This window comes from Gymnoscopelus microlampas, assembly GCF_963454915.1.
Source record: "Gymnoscopelus microlampas genome assembly, chromosome: 22".
In the NCBI taxonomy this organism is placed as follows: domain Eukaryota; kingdom Metazoa; phylum Chordata; class Actinopteri; order Myctophiformes; family Myctophidae; genus Gymnoscopelus; species Gymnoscopelus microlampas.
In genome coordinates, this window is record NC_139959.1 from 27,240,707 (window position 1) to 27,257,497 (window position 16,791).

At 48.4% G+C, this 16,791-nt stretch overlaps 1 protein-coding gene across 2 annotated transcripts in view; it reads right to left on the reverse strand.

Moving 5' to 3' along the window:
* mpp7a (MAGUK p55 scaffold protein 7a) overlaps positions 1-16,791 on the reverse strand; it is a 155,436-nt gene that overhangs the window by 36,260 nt on the left and 102,385 nt on the right. For both annotated transcript variants that reach the window (XM_084048569.1, XM_084048570.1), the window contains 5 exons: positions 7,951-8,032; positions 7,768-7,853; positions 6,997-7,071; positions 5,016-5,212; positions 4,146-4,210 (listed from right to left, as the gene is read on the reverse strand). In XM_084048569.1, coding sequence (XP_083904695.1) covers positions 4,146-4,210; positions 5,016-5,212; positions 6,997-7,071; positions 7,768-7,853; positions 7,951-8,032 — 505 coding nt within the window. The remainder of the gene's footprint in view (positions 1-4,145; positions 4,211-5,015; positions 5,213-6,996; positions 7,072-7,767; positions 7,854-7,950; positions 8,033-16,791) is intronic.

Here is a 16,791-nt window from a genome sequence, read left to right on the forward strand (position 1 = left end):
TTATTTAGACTCTGGTTGAAGAGGCGAAGGAGAGAGAGAGAGACAGAGAGAGAGATACAGAGAGAGAGAGAGAGAGAGAGAGAGAGAGAGAGAGAGAGAGAGAGAGAGAGACAGAGCTGGTCTGCATTAGAAGGCAGCCTGTCTTTACGTGATGAGGGTTTTATATTGCAAAATGTTTCAATGAGCCATCCTGAAGTTTATGTATGACGATTAACAACACTCAGCGCTTCTGCAATGTTTACGATGTAACTGGCAGAAGGGTATTCTTATGTCTGGGTTAAGAAAAAATAAGTAAATCTGAAACGCTTTAAGGGTGGTCTGCATGGGGGTTATCTGGGCTTAACCCGTAAACATCTTGACAGAACATATTGTTCCCTAGGTCCATTTTGTGTCCTAAACCATCACCATTGAGAAGTGAAATGGACAGATTAAATTGAACGCAGGGCCGAGTTCAGGGCCACTTAAGACCAATCGTGGGCACCGATTATAGCCGTTTCGGCCTGTTGCTGGAAAGAGAGAGAGAGAGAGAGAGAAAGATGACGGGTAAGGGGGAGTGAGCATCTGAGGAGAGAATGAAGAGATGGTGGAGGACCCCAAGGTGAGCAATAAGTGTGTCCACGTGTTTGGCAGACAGTGTGCAAAGCCAAACAATTGGACAGCGAAGAGGGTTTGCATGTCAGGCGGCCCAGAGAGCTGTCAGGATGTTCGGGGAACGAAGGGGAGGGGAGGGCGAGACGAGGCAGACTGGAGGAAAGCCAGATATGGGATGCAAGGGAAAGGTGGGGGGGTGGGGGGGGACTGAGACCACGAAGAGGCGGACTGAGACTTTGATATCGTAACTACAGTGAACGCAATAGTCGACTCACTGCACCGCAGCTCATTATCAAATAGGGGGCTTTAAACATCGGTTCCATAACCCAAGGAATGTGAGAGAGTGAAAAGCGAGGGAGGCCGTTATTTATATGCCGTAAACGTTGGCCGTAAATGAACGCGGCTAAGCGATTGCTGGCCGCCGGCCCTTGCCAAGATCAATATTGTTCCAGCCGACAGAGAGCTCCTGCGTTGGAACGGCAGAGAAAGGGGGGGAAAGGGACCACTCCCTCCCTCTGTCCTCTCTTCAGTAACAGCAAGGTCTCTTCGGTATCCTTCAATTAGGCTATAGTTTATGGCCCTAGGGCTGCAGCCAAGCAGGCCCTCTCTCTCTCCATCCATCCATCCATCCATCCACGTCTTCACCACCACCCCCTTTACATCTCTCTGACCCGGCCACTGCAGCTCCGCTGGGTCACATTTGCTACTGAATGTGACCCTTAGGTGCTCTCCTTTTCTTTCAGTGTCTCCTTTCCTTCCTGGCTCCCTCCATCCTCAATTGCTTCACTGTTCTATTAGCTCAATTCTTCTCGACTTTCACTCCCTTTTTACATTCCCTCCCTCCACTCACTTCTTGGACTCGATCTTAAATCAGCTTTGTGTCTTTTCGAGTCGTCTTTCGGGAAATTAAAGTGAACTGCGTGCGTGCGTGCCTGTGCGTGTGTCCATGCATGATCACATGATGGACTGTTATAATTGGCTGGATGCTCATCGGGTCCTGAGTGGGGCTGTGTCAAGGCCCTTCCTACTACTTCACATGTGCACATCATACACACCCCCTAATATTTATGGAGCACACATGCATATCACTTTGGGGAGAAAGCAGTGCTGGATCTAGAAGGGAGAGTTATGTTGTCAGGTACGGGGCTCGTACGGATGCTACTACATCTTACACCTGCCTTCTGAGCAGAGAGTGCGGCCTACATGTCCGAGTAGTCGTGAGAGGAACCGGCCATTCCAAAGAACTAGAGAGAGAACAGTACAGCACTGTCTCCCTACTCCCTAGAACCTTTCAGCGGGCTATTTTTGTCCGTCCTGAGTCATACATGGCAGTATGTGGTTGAACATAACCAGGAAATTACAACATCCATAATTCGCTTGAGGTCTGAATTTGAGGTTAAAGAACCTAATGCTAAGTTTAGGGGTGGTCAGCACTAAGATTCACGTTGTTATTTCAACGCTGAATATCCAGAGGGTCGCGTTTCATTAGTCACACGCACGTGGGGGCCAACTCAGAGCAGGGGGACTTCATCGACAAATGGGGCAAATATACAGTATACTGGGTTTTCTTCCAAAATGGCCACCGTGTGACTACCAGGCCAGGCCTGAGCCAAACATAATGTACTGTATGTATGTATCTGCTGCTCGGGGCTCTCTGCGTGCATTTGGTGAAATCCAGAGAGGTACAACTATGTAGGAGGGGAAACAACTCTACACTACAGAACAGGGACCTGTCTGCTTCCATTAGGACTGAACATGCGGCTGGATACATGTCAGCCGCAGGTGATTGACATGCTGCAGAGAGATGGAAGTAAGAGACGAAAAGGAAGGGAGGAAGTAAAAGAGTGTTGACAGGACTCGTGTAAGTGTTCTATGGAAAAGCTTGTAGCTGATGAAAAGGCAAAGGGCCGGCGGGGGGGTGGGCAGGGGGTATTGGGACAGGAATAAACACCTCAGCAGCTGAGCAGAGTCATGTTTGGTCCAGCTGAGCAGAGTCTCGTTTGGTATGTGTGTATATGTTTGTGTGTCTTGGTGTGGGGGCACATAACGGCTAACTTGCATTATAAACACTTCTGGAGAGGTGGGTGATGACGTAGCCGTTAATAACTGTGTTAGCACAGTTTATGACTTGCTATGTTTATGGGTTTTAAGCCATGCCTAATTAGGAGACTGCTGACATCCCTGGGGATGCATTGTCACCTATAAAAAAAGTCACCCTGGATATGGTGGATATGGCGTTATGGGGAGATGTTACGTCCTGTCTAGGACAAACTCATACTCCTGGGATTGATGCAGTCATAAACTCACATCTCTCCACTTGGGTGTTACGCCAGCGCATTTAAGTACATCCCCGGAAGCATCTGGTAAAAGCAGTAAAAACTCATGTACCTCCATCAGCTAAACTCACCCCATCTCCTCTCTCCCGTACCTTTCATCTCTGCATCTACTCTCGCCTACATCCAGGTTCTGTCTCGACAAGAAATCTCTCTCTCTCTCCGTTTTCCCCCCCTGCTACTCTGTCCTCCTCCCACCTCGCTTAGCTGCCCCGGAGGCTTGCATACCTCTGGGCCGGCCAGGGTGTACTGCACTGCACCGCACTGCACTGCAAAGCCCCACATGTTCACACGCAGTAAAACACGTTAATGTGCAAAGCAGAGCGGGCGGTAATTTATGACGCCAAGCGCCTATCACGTCCTCGGGCCTGCTATCAGATCATTAATCCGCAGTTGGTCTCCCAGAGGCTCCGCAAGACGGCAATACATCGACACACACACGCATGCACACACACACACACACACGCGCGCGCACACACGCACACACACACACACACACACCCCGGACGCAGGGAGGTGAGGCTGATGTTGGGGTGGGTGGGTTGGCTGGTGAGTTGGCTGGATAGGAGGGGGGTCTTCAGGGGGAAGCCCCTTCCCCTGCCTCTATCCTCCTCCTCAATACCGCCGCTTGCTGACCACATCAGTGCATAGAAAGGGATTGGAGAGGAGGGTAGGAAACGGTCTGTGAGACAGAGCGAGAGTGAGAGATAGGGAGCACACACTGAATGTGAAAGAGGGTGTAAACCAGTGCAAACCAGTGCCGTTGCACTGGTGGGAGGCTGTTGTAGCGCTCTCATGTACAGTATGCATACTGTAGATAAGAGGTGAGAGCAGAATCAATCGAATGGACACACACACACACACACACACACACACACACACACACACACACACACACAGGTGACTGGTCTCTCTAAGTCTTGTCCTCTCTCCTTAATTCTTATCTCACTCTATCTCATTCCCACTCATCTCTTTCACACGTTTTCTTTCTCATTTCCCTATATGTGGGGAAGGCCTCTCCCCCACACACACTCTCTCTCTTCCTTCTTCCCCTCTCTCTTTTTGTCCTGTTTTTCTTTCCCTTTCACACTCTCGCTAGCATAGACGGTCCTAAGCACAGCCACCTGTTGCGTTGCTAATAGCGATACCATTGTCATGTTGATGTTTGCAGTGAAGCATTGATTTGTCGGGCCTCCGTCAGACCAGATGATGTATGCTTACATGATCTTCTTTTGGAGGCCCTGTGGATTTGGAGCGGTGCAGCGGGCTGTCGCAGGGCGAATCTCCTGGAGAGAGAGAGAGAGAGAGAGAGAGAGAGACAACACAGACAGACAGACAGAGAGAGAGAGGGAGGCACAATAAAACCATCAGCTTTTATGACCGAACGGGGAATAATAAACACGTTCTGCTAGGATAGAGAGAATACGTTCTTCGATGGCTGCTGTCCATGTCATTTTTTCAGGTAAGAAGGGCAAGAGGGGAAAAATGTAATTTAAAAAAAAATAGAAAGAGAGAGCACTGGTGATGCAGGAGGAAAATTGAAAACACAATGCATGCCATTGACAAAATTGCGGGGGCTCAATCTGAGGGTTAAATTGTTTTTTCTGCCTTCAGTCTCTCTCTATATTTTCTTTTTTTTTTCTCGGGTGCCGTCGGACAGTGCCAAGAAACTGCCCCAGGCCCCCGAGCTCTGTGTTGCACATCAGCGGCCGTCCTGAGCGCGCCACTGATGTGCGATTTTCCACCCGCTCACCGTCCAAGGTGGACCGGTACCAGCGCTATCATTTTCTGTCATTACTCATTTTGGGCCAGACATGCGCGGAAATCCAAAGTATTTTGGCAGCGTGAGGCAAGCACGAGGGGGTGGGGGTATGCGGATAAAAAAATGCATTCTATCTCAGTGACAGTCAAAATAGCAGGGCAGGGCTTGTTAAAAGGAGATGGCAGAGAGAGGACAGGCCCTTCTCTGTGTGTGTGTGTGTGTGTGTGTGTGTGTGTGTGTGTGTGTGTGTGTGTGTGTGTGTGTGTGTGTGTGTGTGTGTGTGTGTGTGTGTGTGTGTGTGTGTGTGTGTGTGTGTCCGTCTGTCTTACCTCTCCTGGAACTGCTTGGAGGGGATGAGGCCCGCACGAGGGTTGTTGTCCCCCTCATGTTTGGCCTGCCACCAGGTTGCGTCATCCTGGCTCATGATCTGAAGAATAGAGCCCTTCTTAAAGGGCAGTCCGGCCTCTTTACACGGGATGGCTTTGTCCTCCTTCGGGTCGTAGTCAAAGAGCGCCTTCACAAACATCTGGAAGCACAAGAAAGGACGGAGACAGATGGGGACGAGTTTTAGATGGGAGGGGGAACGCCGCTTCGTCACAAGTTTCCGTTTGCTTCGGCGCGTTGACATGAAGGTGAGGCCTGTGGGGAGATCATCGCGGTAACACGGGCAGCACTTCACTGTCGCTTACTGTGATTGGCCAGGAAAGGTCATTGCAATCAGGAATAGAACCTGCAGCCACTCCCAAATTTAGTCTCTCCGGGCTGTTCCATCAACACTTGTACATAGGGTGGGATGGGGGGCGGACTGTCAGCCCCTACCAAGCGCGGCGACACTTAACTACTCTTGAGTCAAGAGCTCCGATTGAAACTCCTGCGCTCTGTTCTGCACGGTGACTTACACCGATTCACCGGTTAAATTAACATCAGCAATCGTCCTCTACCAGGGAACAAACCAAAAAAAAAAAAAGAAGAAGACAGAGGGATTTTTTTGTTCCTGAGATGGTTTAATTCATTTTGGCAGAGGGGGAGGGACACACCTCATCAACACAAAGGAGGTCGGACCTGAGAGGGGAAAATTCTTTGACGTGTTTTCCCGCTGCGGCCAGCTAGCTGCAACCTAAAGCACCTCACCGTGTCCTCTGTCCAAATAAAGTACCGTCACCGTGAGTTATCACTCCTTAGACACCTCTGTACATGTGGAAAGAGAAGAGAAAGAGAAAGGAGAAGGAAAGTGTGTGTGTGTGTGTGTGTGTGTGTGTGTGTGTGTGTGTGTGTGTGTGTGTGTGTGTGTGTGTGTGTGTGTGTGTGTAGAAAGGTGGGAGGGAGGGACAGAAACTAACGAAAACGAAAAAAAGAGAGATTACATTAGTTTTTTCTGTCTCGTTGATTTAGGGAGAGGTACGCGCCATGTAGTGAAAGGATGTTTCAGACAGGGACGTTTAGTTTGGGTCAGAGTGGAGAACAGCCACACTGGCTACAGCCCCTACACCCCCGGCTGAATACAATCATACATCATACATAACGACGCCTACCGTTTGTCTCGCTGCAACTCACTTTCTCATCTCAACTTTTACTTTTGCATTTTTAGTTTTCCCCTCCGTTTACTCGTGTGTTGTCCCTCTGTCTCCGCTACCTGGCGTAAAGAACGTTGACTAGTTCGGGGGATAGGCTTTTGGCACAGAGTGCACCATTTCTCAGACAGCTTCCTTAAAATGAGCACCTTTAAAGTCATTAAACACCGACAAAAGAGATAAGTGGCCCACCTCTTCCTGTCCGCCCACATCTACAAGGGAAGCGTGTGAGTAATGGCTTCCCAGCTAACGCTTTGACCCCCCGAGCTTAAACCTTGAGAGTGAACACGACCCCTCCACCCCCCACCCGGCTGCCGTTTGATAGATGTGTGTGAGAAACGATACATCAGCACTGCAGTGGGTGAGAATGATGAAATGATAGCGGAGGTTAAGCGGTGAAACGCCCACACAGCATCGCTGTGACTTACTGAACACTGGGGGGCGAGTATATACGCTCGATCGCACACAGTAACACACACCATCCCAAATATGTTCTGCATCCAGTTTCAAAACGTTGTACACAAGGGTGAGGTTACTGTACAGTGTATCCCTCACATTAATATATTACAGCTATCAGTTTCCCCCTCATCTCCCCTAGCGCGTGCACAGATCAGCTCCTGCAGATGGGAGTTGCAGGAAGAATGCTTGGCATCTCATCAGCTCTCATGTTGTCCACGTACTACTAACGTCCATCAGTGTAACCCAATCAACATAACGACCAAGCCAGCACACAACCTACCTTGGGCTCCTTGCATGGCGCCTCGTCCTTGATGCCCGGGACAACTTTGAAGGTAATGGCCCCTTGCGACTGGGCCTGCGATATTGGAGAAAGATAGATAGCGGGGAGGGTGGGGGGTTTGCAGCAGATGGGAGAGGGAAAGAAAACGGCACGTCAGACCGCTCAGTCTGCAAATAATTCACAAAGCACCTAATCCAATGAGAGCCTCTTAATGTGAAGTGCTGTTTGATTTTTCAACAATGGAACAGGGTTATTAGGATTGGATGACTTGTCTTGGCGCGGAGAGAGAGAGTGCGGGGGGTGGGGGGTGGTTTGAGAGCTTTCATCTGCTCCTGAAGCCACAGCATTTTAAAAGGCCTCCAGCACTCCAGTGGCTTCCTCTCGCCATCTCTCTCTCTCTCTCTCTCTCTCTCTCTCTCTCTCTAGTCTGGTCCCGCTGGCAGAGCCGAGGCCTATGACGGAGCTCATTCTGAGGCCTGCGGCGGAGCTCGCTTGGAGGGACTACACAGCGTCTAGCTCGTCCAGGGGGACCGCGTGGCTCTCTGCATGTGGTCTGAAGGCCGGGAAGTCTCGTTGTGGAGGCCCAATGATGGGTTTTCAGCACAGGGATAAAGTCTTAAGAGCCCTGGATGACTTTGGAGGGAGCTCTGCCATCATAAACAGGACTGCCGCTCTGAAGAAGGAAGCAGCACTCGTACAGCATGTAGAGGCACACAACATGCACACACACACACACACACACACACACACACACACACCCCCCAAGCCTACCAAAATACGGATAATTTCCTCTGGCTTCTTGTCATCCACAGGAATCCCATTGACCTCCCTCAGTTCGTCTCCTACATGAATCAGACCTATATATGACACAAACAAGTTGGTGATTAAAAACAAACCTTGGCTATAAAATAATGTTGCATGAAAGAGAGAAAGAAACGTCTTAAGAGAACTGACCACTTCTGTCTGCTGCACCTCCCCTCATGATCCTGGCAACAAAGATGGCGCCCGTCTGCTCGTCTCGCTTTATGGTGGCCCCCTGCGTCACACACAAACAGAAGGGAACAGAATACTGGTGAGATACTGTCTGTATTTATCACACACCACCATATTGGGCTAATCTTTGTGATAAGACGTATGTGTGTCAATGTACTGTAGCATCTTGCAGAAGTGTTTGTTTTGTTAATAAACAGTTTTTTATGCCTTTCATTTTTTTCCCTCCCTAATTTTGTTGTTATGCCAATAATATGTATTTAGTTCCTGTCACTGATAACCCCTGCTGTTGGTCTGATAAGGCTAGTAGCTAAGAGCACTGTTTCCCAAACCCATGTTTGGGTCGTGGACCAATTTTTATGGGTTGTGAGTAAATACCCTCCTTTTTTTCGTTTCCTACATAAATATATAGTTATATATATACGGAGGAGGATTTAATTTTTTTTTACAAAAAACGTTCAATCAATTAAAAACAATTCCAACATTTTTCAAAAGTATTTCATAAATGAAATAAAATAATTTCTATAAATAAATAAAAACAGCGTTCAAGAAGTAGTGAAAATAGCAGATCTACAAGCTCACAACACGGCGCGAAGCCGAATAATTTGGATTACTTGAGATTGGGATCCCCACAGGCATTTTTTTAAAACACTTGTACCCTTGTGACTCTATTCTATGTATGTCATAATAGGTGCACATTGGCGGAAACAGGCAAACATTGGTGAAGATAGCCAATCTACTGTATGAGCTTGTAGATGGCCTATTTTTGGCAAAGAGAAGTGTAGACCCCTGGGAGACCCTGGTTAGTAATATAGGGTTAAAGTGGTTACATTGCTGTGAGTTACTGGACAGCCGAAAAAGAAAAAAGAAATAATAACTAAGGATAGGTCAGATGTGTCACGTTCTGGGCACTGGGTGGCAAATGTTTGATGCATTAAAGTCATTGAGAGGTGAGTGGACAAGCTTATGAATAATCACTATGATGAAAACCTTGTCAAATAATCGGAAAATAAAAGAAGATGCACATTGATGTTTTCTCATCTCTTGTCTTTCGATATGCACACTATATCATTTTACTGAGGTATCAAAAGAGCACAGTTACATTTCTGACTGGGCAGTATGGGCTGTCATTTGATGAGGCAATTGACAGTCACGCAGAAGAGAACATAACTTTGAAATGTTATTACCCGTACGAGGGGTACAGCATGCTTCCCTTTATTAATAGCTAATAAGCAGTTAGCCCAGCCTACGGTGTCTCTGTCCATGGTGCTTTAACGGTCCATGGAGTCCAGTTCCCCCCCCCCCTATTTAGGTCTCAGTGAAAACATTGCGCAAGCAGGCTGCTTGCTGGAGTGGCCTGTCAAAAATATACTGTGGGCGGAACGGGTTGAAACCATAGTGGAAGCGGGCGGTAATGGTCAGAAATCCAGCGGGAGTAGGTGGGCGCAGGATTAAGAAAACAGTTTCTAGTGTAGACAACCACATCTCCTCAAATACACAGTACACATGGAGTCACCAGCCACTTCCTTTCACCGTGAGGACGTATCGCATGCGGATGAAAACGCTATCTCTCCAAGTACTGCTCACTGCTGAACAGGCAGGCACCCCGACCAACTGGCAGGAGTCTCTTGTGCAGTCAGTGACAGAGATCGAACATGGCCAATAGGCTCTATGCACAGCAGCCATATTGGAAAGAAATTGGGCCTCTTCTTACTTCCTTCGCAGGTGTTACCAATGATACTAATGAAGGCTCTGTTCCATTCTGGTCAGGGTGCTGATATTGTGCATGTTGGCTCACTAGAAACACTCCATTTTGGTTCCCAAATGGCCCCTTATGCTGGGTGTGTAACTCTGGTTCCATTTGTACACTCTCAGAGTTATGGGGGTCCTTGAAAATAAGACAACCACTGTGCTACACTAAATGGAACGGAGCCTTAATTAGTATTATTGGTAACACCTGTGAAGGAAGTAAGGAAGGGGTCCAATTCATTCCCAATATGGCTGCTGTGCATGGAGCCTATTGTGTTTGTTGGAGTGCCTGACCAAACTGGAGTCACCCCCATGGTGGTGGGTATGTACTTTAACACTGCGCCACCTCGGCGTCCACCAGTGCTGCTACATTTTATTGCAAAGTGAAAGTGTATCACATCCCTTGAAGTATATCGAATGAAAAACGTGTGAGAAAAAAAGCAGCACAGAGTAATAGGAAAAGACAGAGAAACAGTTGGCTATTGGCAGTCTGGCGCTATCTGTCAGAGACATCCATTTATTGGCAGAAGGCATGCGTCTTAGGATAAAGGGCCTCTGACAGAGAGAGGTTAGGCCCACCATGCACAGAGCAGTGTGTGTGTGTGTGTGTGTGTGTGTGTGTGTGTGTGTGTGTGTGTGTGTGTGTGTGTGTGTGTGTGTGTGTGTGTGTGTGTGTGTGTGTGTGTGTGTGTGTGTGTGTCTAACACATGCATGCACACACACTATACTTTTCCTCTACCTCTTTTACTGGCCTGGTTCTCAGCCAGAGGGACGCGGAGGGCAGAGGATAGCATTTCCACTTCCTCATTTCATATGACAGTGTTCGCCATTGATGTGTTTTCCAGGGAAACCAATTCTATCCCAAATATTTTTTTTCATGCTTTGCACTGAAACAATCAGCCATCATCAGACTGCCACAGTCCTCCCCTCAAACAAACAACCTATAGGCATTGGCCTGTCCAGGACTCAGGATCGGCAGACAGCGAGACGTCCCGGCCCAGCATGGGGGAACTGTACCGTATGTTACCCTGGCCTGGGTCTGTCTGACCCGAGCCCAGACAGAGAGACAGGGCCGGGCGGCTGCAGATGAGCCGTCTGGTCGACACATACTTTGTCGCGGTTGCACATCATCCTTCCTCCCCTTCTTACCTGCTATTCACATCATCCCCAAAAGGCTGTTATTGTTTCTGTTGAAACCAAGGCTCAGAGCTTCCTCCACTCTCGCTGGGTACAGCCATGCTTTAATTCAAACTGTCCTAACTCATCACCGCCCCGGCCGGGCCGCGGGTGTCCGACACCACCTTGCCCTGTGCGTCGTGACTCGTGGCTACTCCGGTTTCTGTGGGTTTTTCCCTTGTCGCCTTCCTCCCAATGGCCCCAAAGTAAAGCTCCATCTGTCGCCGCGGGAGGATCAGGTACGGGATCAGAGGAGAAGGTAGAGCGAGGGCGACAAACGCCCTGGCCGCTCCTCAAAGACCCATTGTGGAACTCCTGGTCTGCAGCACTTCAGCGGTGCAATTAGCCATACCGTCGGGACTGTTTTTGTGACCCGTTTATGCCTAATGGTTCACCTGACAACAATAATGGTTTCCTCAAGGCTTCTGGTGAAGCATGGGAGGTAGGAAAGACAGAGACCAGGATGGTGGATGGTCACAAAGGCCACGGAGAGTCTGCACAAAGCTGACGACTTAACACAATAATTGGGACAATTAGAGGGACCCCGGAGGCTGCAGTAGAGAGGGAAGTCAGCGGAGGGGTCAGCGAGAGGGGAGCGCACCATCAGACCCCCTCTGCGTCAGGGTTAAGCTCAGCCCGCTCATTGTGACTTAAAGCAGATGGACGTGATGCAACAGTACCCAGGCGGACTAAAAGGCTACGTGTGTCAAAAGGCGAAGAAAGAGATGCAATGTGAAAGACAACAGGGGAGGAGATACAAGCCTGCAGAAACTCCCGGTGGTGCATTCAGACATGTGGTCATGCAGTTTCTGCCTCTCTCGCTGGCTGGCAGCCAGCGGTGTGATGGATGTTTTTATTGTATCTCCCCGAGGCGCTCGGTGGATGGTGGCAGTCAAAAGGCTAGCTAAACAGCACAGTGCAGGCCTTGGACCCTGCTGTGTCATTACTGTAACGACACCAAGTCTGTCTGAACGAATACCAGCAACGTGCTCTAGACCACACGTTTATGGCTATCTATCTATATCTGCTCCTATGTGGTGCGCAGATACAAACCATCATTGTTAGGACACACATGGTTCATATCATATGGCGTGGCGGTGCCATTTCGAAACACCACTTTCACTTGATTTTATTGGGATTATATAAGGGAGAACAGCCTAGATACCGTTTTGGCAAGCAGAAATGGCCATCTCGAGCACTGACCTCAGGGTCACTGTCTGGGCAATAAGTTCGTTATTTTGGCCCATCCAACCTGGTCATGCAGTGCATTTGACAGTAAAGTCTGAGATCAAAATGAACTGTTATGGGTAAATTGTAGTTAAATTGTAGGATAGATAAATTAAGCTACATTTGTTTTCTTATTGCACCTCGCTAACTTTCTTTTTGATCTATTTGAGAAGTGTTCACAGTATCTCCACGTTATTGGGGTGACCCACTGACCCCCAATGTGACGAATCTGCTGGTCAGCCAAGACAGCAGCCAGGCACCAAGGGAGGGAATGAAGGAGAGACTGTGTGTGCAGCACAGCAGCCAGCCACAGGCTGAACTCAGCAGCCATACCACTAGCCAAATGAGCTGTGTCTAGATAAGGGAGGCCGACGGTGGCCAAAACTAAGCTGCAACAGCCAGCAGTTGGGTGTTGCTGTTGGGTGAGATTAAGGCCAGAGATGAATCAGGAATGATGGAGTGACTGATCGGAAAAGGGCAGTAAAATAAGCAGGGGTGTGAGTGAGTGACTGACTGACTGACTGACTGACAGTCTCAATAGGCTCTATGCACAGAGGCCATATTGGAAAGAAATTGGGCCCCTTACTTCCTTCACAGGTTTTACCAATGTTGCTAATTAATAAAGTGTTCTAGAGATGTGCAGTTCGCAGCTTTGGCCGCGGATAACCACAGTTTGGGTGGATTTGGGTCAATCAAGTTGACCCAAATTGTGCTTAAAAAGCACAAATTCTCGGCGTGCGTGCGTTTGTAGTATTTTAATATTACGTCATTTTCCATCAGGCACAAATTAGCCGCCTACTGCACGTACGTTGCCGGCAAGGGGTCGGTCCTTCCACTTCAAAACAACAACACAGTGACACTGGACGCAAAGGCAGAGAGAGAAACTTAACGGAGGATTTAAAACAAAATAAAAAAAAGAAGGGAGGAATAAAAGTTTGGTGTGGGAGTGATTTAGTTGAGTTGTTAACCCTGCCGACGACGAGTCAAGTGCTGGATATGTCTTATGAAAAGTTGCGATGTGAGAAAGTGATGGCATACGGAGGGCTTGCTGTTACCATGGATATGTGGTACAGTCACTACATCAGTGATCGTGACAGCGGTGAGTATAGAATCCCATTGCCTACAGTACAGTTAAGAGTGGCCTCCGTAGGTAAGCGCTGCACGGAAAAAGGAAGAAAACGAGGAGAAAAAAATGATTAGGAGGGACGTACTAATCATTCGTTAAATAATGCATTTCTGTGATTTCGCAACTAAGAAAACTAACGTCAGGGAAATGATAATTATTTGACATGCGGTCGGTGGGGATCTATAAATAGGATAATATAATTAATGTGGTTGGATGACGGATGGATAATTAATGTGTACACGCTGATATGCTGATATTGTGCATGTTGGCTCACTGGAAACACTCTGCTACACCAGTGGGTCTCAAAGTGGGGTCATTGGGTTCCAAATGGCCCCTGTAACTTTGAGAGCGTACAAATGGAACCAAATCAGTCAATCATGAGTCATGGGGGTCCTTGAAATAAAAAAAGTAATCACCAGTGTGCTACACTAAATGGAACAGAGCCTTCATTAGAATCATTGATAACACCTGTGAAGGAAATAAGAAGAGGCCCAATTTCTCTCCAATATGGCTGCTGTGCATAAGAGCCCATTAGTGTGGAGGGAAAGGAGGAGCAAGGGAATGACAGAGAGACATAGAGTGAGAGAGAGCGAGAGAGAGAGAGAGAGAGAGAGACCTGTGTAATGAAATACTCCACTAAAGCCCCATGGCAGGACAGTGTTAAAAGCTGTAGCCAGACAACGGGAAGGCTCACTGGGGGAATTAAGACGTGCACAAATAGACCTGAGACGCACGTCGTCGTCCACCCAGGAGCAATAGGCCTGGCCTGCATCATCCACTGTTAGCTGACTAAATGAGACAGAGATGCCTGTGTGTCTTATGGAGAGAGAGACGGAGAGACAGAGACGGAGAGAAAGAAACAGAGACTGAAAAACTGAGGCCAGTTTAGAGCAGGGACTCTCAGACAGTGTTGTACCTGCAGGTGCTCGATATTAGGCAGTGACAAGCGGCTCGAGGAGAGAAATATGGCTCGTATCAGACCTGGAACCGCTGAAAGAGTGAATGCTGTGTAGCGTATTCCCACCTCAGTCTCACACTCCCAATTCTATCCTCCCCGACTCTCCCGACGTTTCATAATAATCCATGTAGAGTTCTCCGTCAGCACTCTAAACTGCCCCCCCACCTCACCGTGTAACAATCCACATACCTCCAGGCTTCATTCACTTCATCCTCTGGGGCCACCGCAGGAGGCCGTTGGAGGGCCTCAGGTGTGTGTGTGTGTGTGTGTGTGTGTGTGTGTGTGTGTGTGTGTGTGTGTGTGTGTGTGTAAATCTGTCCATGAATCTGACAGTATAGGGAGGCCATTCACACAGTGCCTCCAACCTCCTTGACCGAAGCATCACCCCTCCCCCACTCGCCCCCTCCCACTTCGCCAAGACACCCCGCGGGTGCTATCGTCAGCACCCAGTCAAGCATGGCCACTAATGAGAGGAGCGCTCGCCCCGTTAAGGAAATACACAAACAAGACAGGCTTGAAGCTAAATAAACTTTTCGGACAGGGGAAAGCAGTGGGGTCGCTGTGCACAGGGAGAGGGGACGGGGGGTGTGGAGAGATCCACGGGCAGCTTTTTCTATGGGCTTTTCTGAAGCAGGGCTAAGGGGCTTGCGTTGAAAGACCAGATGGACGGCCGGGCTTACACCGACACATCAGCGCCCGGTGCCACATGGAAGCCATTTCAGAGAAACGCTACAGGAAGTCAGGCGGGGAAGGCGAATGGGTTAAGTTTCAGAGTATCTACAGCAGTGGTTCTCAAACATTTTCATGTCAAGGACCCCCGAATTGATATGTATTTTGATCACAGACCCCCCATCTGAACATATTTTGTCAGGGACCCCCCATACAAGATTTGTGTTGTTGAAATGTTTCAAAGATATTCCACATTTTCCTCACAACACGTCACATCACGACGTGTTGTGAGATTGTAGATCGGCTGTTTTCAAATGGCCAACGTATAGGGGTTAAAGTGGTTAAACTGATTTTAATGCTATATTAACTAATTTTGCCGGGGACCCCCTGAAACCCCCTAAATGACCCATGGGGGTCCCCGGCCCCACTTTGAAAACCACTGATTACAGTACATTAGGTGTGTGTGTGTGTGTGTGTTCTTATGCTTATATGTGCATTCCAGTGTCTGTGCGTATGCGTCCGAGCCTTTGAATAATCCATGACTGAGCACATGTGTAAGTCTAAGTGCAGTATATGCGCATGCATGTGTACCATGGACATAGACACGTCTGCGTTTGTGTTGTTATCCAGAGTATGCACGTGTGTGTGTGTGTGTGTGCGAGAGAGAGAGAGAGAGAGAGAGAGAGAGAGTGTGCCTGTGTGCATGCATGCGTGTCCGTGTGTACAGTATAATGCTTCGGTGAAACCTCGGTCGTGGGTTGTACATGAAGACAGGCCAGACGTCCAAACAGGCCTAGAGAGAGCGAACTTAAAAACCAGATGATTGATGCTGGACAATCACTAAGCCTGATGAATGGGCTACGCTACGTTAGTAATTGAAGACGAGGCGCCACTTAACCATCAAGCGGCCTGACTCTGACGTTCTCACGGACAAGGTAAGCTTACTGCGCACGGGAGAGTAAAACACTAGTTTTTTAGTTTTAGTCTTTTTTAGACAGGATTTCTTTTCCTTTCCCCCTCCTCAAGCATAATTTTTTTGCCCTGAGTTGGCCTAAAAATAGACATTACTCAGAGGAGTGAGGCTAGGCCAGAAATTATATGTTTGAGGACAGAAAGAGAGAAGAGTAGAGAAAGGAGACAGATAGAAGAGAGGGGGAGAGGGGTAGAGACAGAGAGAGAGGGGAGATGGAAGGAATGAGAAGGTCCTTCTAGACCGCGGTCAATTAGTCATCGGTAAGGCGATCTGGAGGCTCGGCTTCTGACCTGATCGGATCCATATGCTCCAAACTCTATTACTCCATTTCTAACACATAAATGCCTCCGATTGTTATTGTTGGGCAGTCACCGAATGCTATAGCTTAATCTCCGTAGCGCAACGAGGAGAGCTGCTGGAACAACACTCATCCACATAACAGCACACAACGATAAGGCAGCGGTTTTAAGTATGTGTTGACAAACGGCTCCCACTTCATACATTACATAGTAGCTGAACACAGAAAAAGAAAAAGGGTTCGAGGGGGAGAGAGTGAATTCTAGAGTCCCATCATGTAAACTAACAAATGGGAAAGAGCTATGATGATCCATAGAGCTGTCAGCACAGCGGAGCTGCACAGCTACAGCAGATGAGAGCGGGATACATGTTATGAATGTCTCCTCATGTGTTAGCTGGCGGGGAGGGGCCAAAAGGCTGGGACTGGTCATGAGGCTGGAACCTTCTGTATACCAGTCTGAATGAGGCTCACAGAGGCAACTATAAGGGGCTGTGTCCACCATAGTGGACAAAGCCCACTGTTTTGAATTGTTTTCAATGGGAGCGCTGCATATTTATACCATGCTACAAACGGTAGCAGCGTAACGAGGTGATGAACTCCTATTCTGTACTGAGCCGTGCACTTTGGTG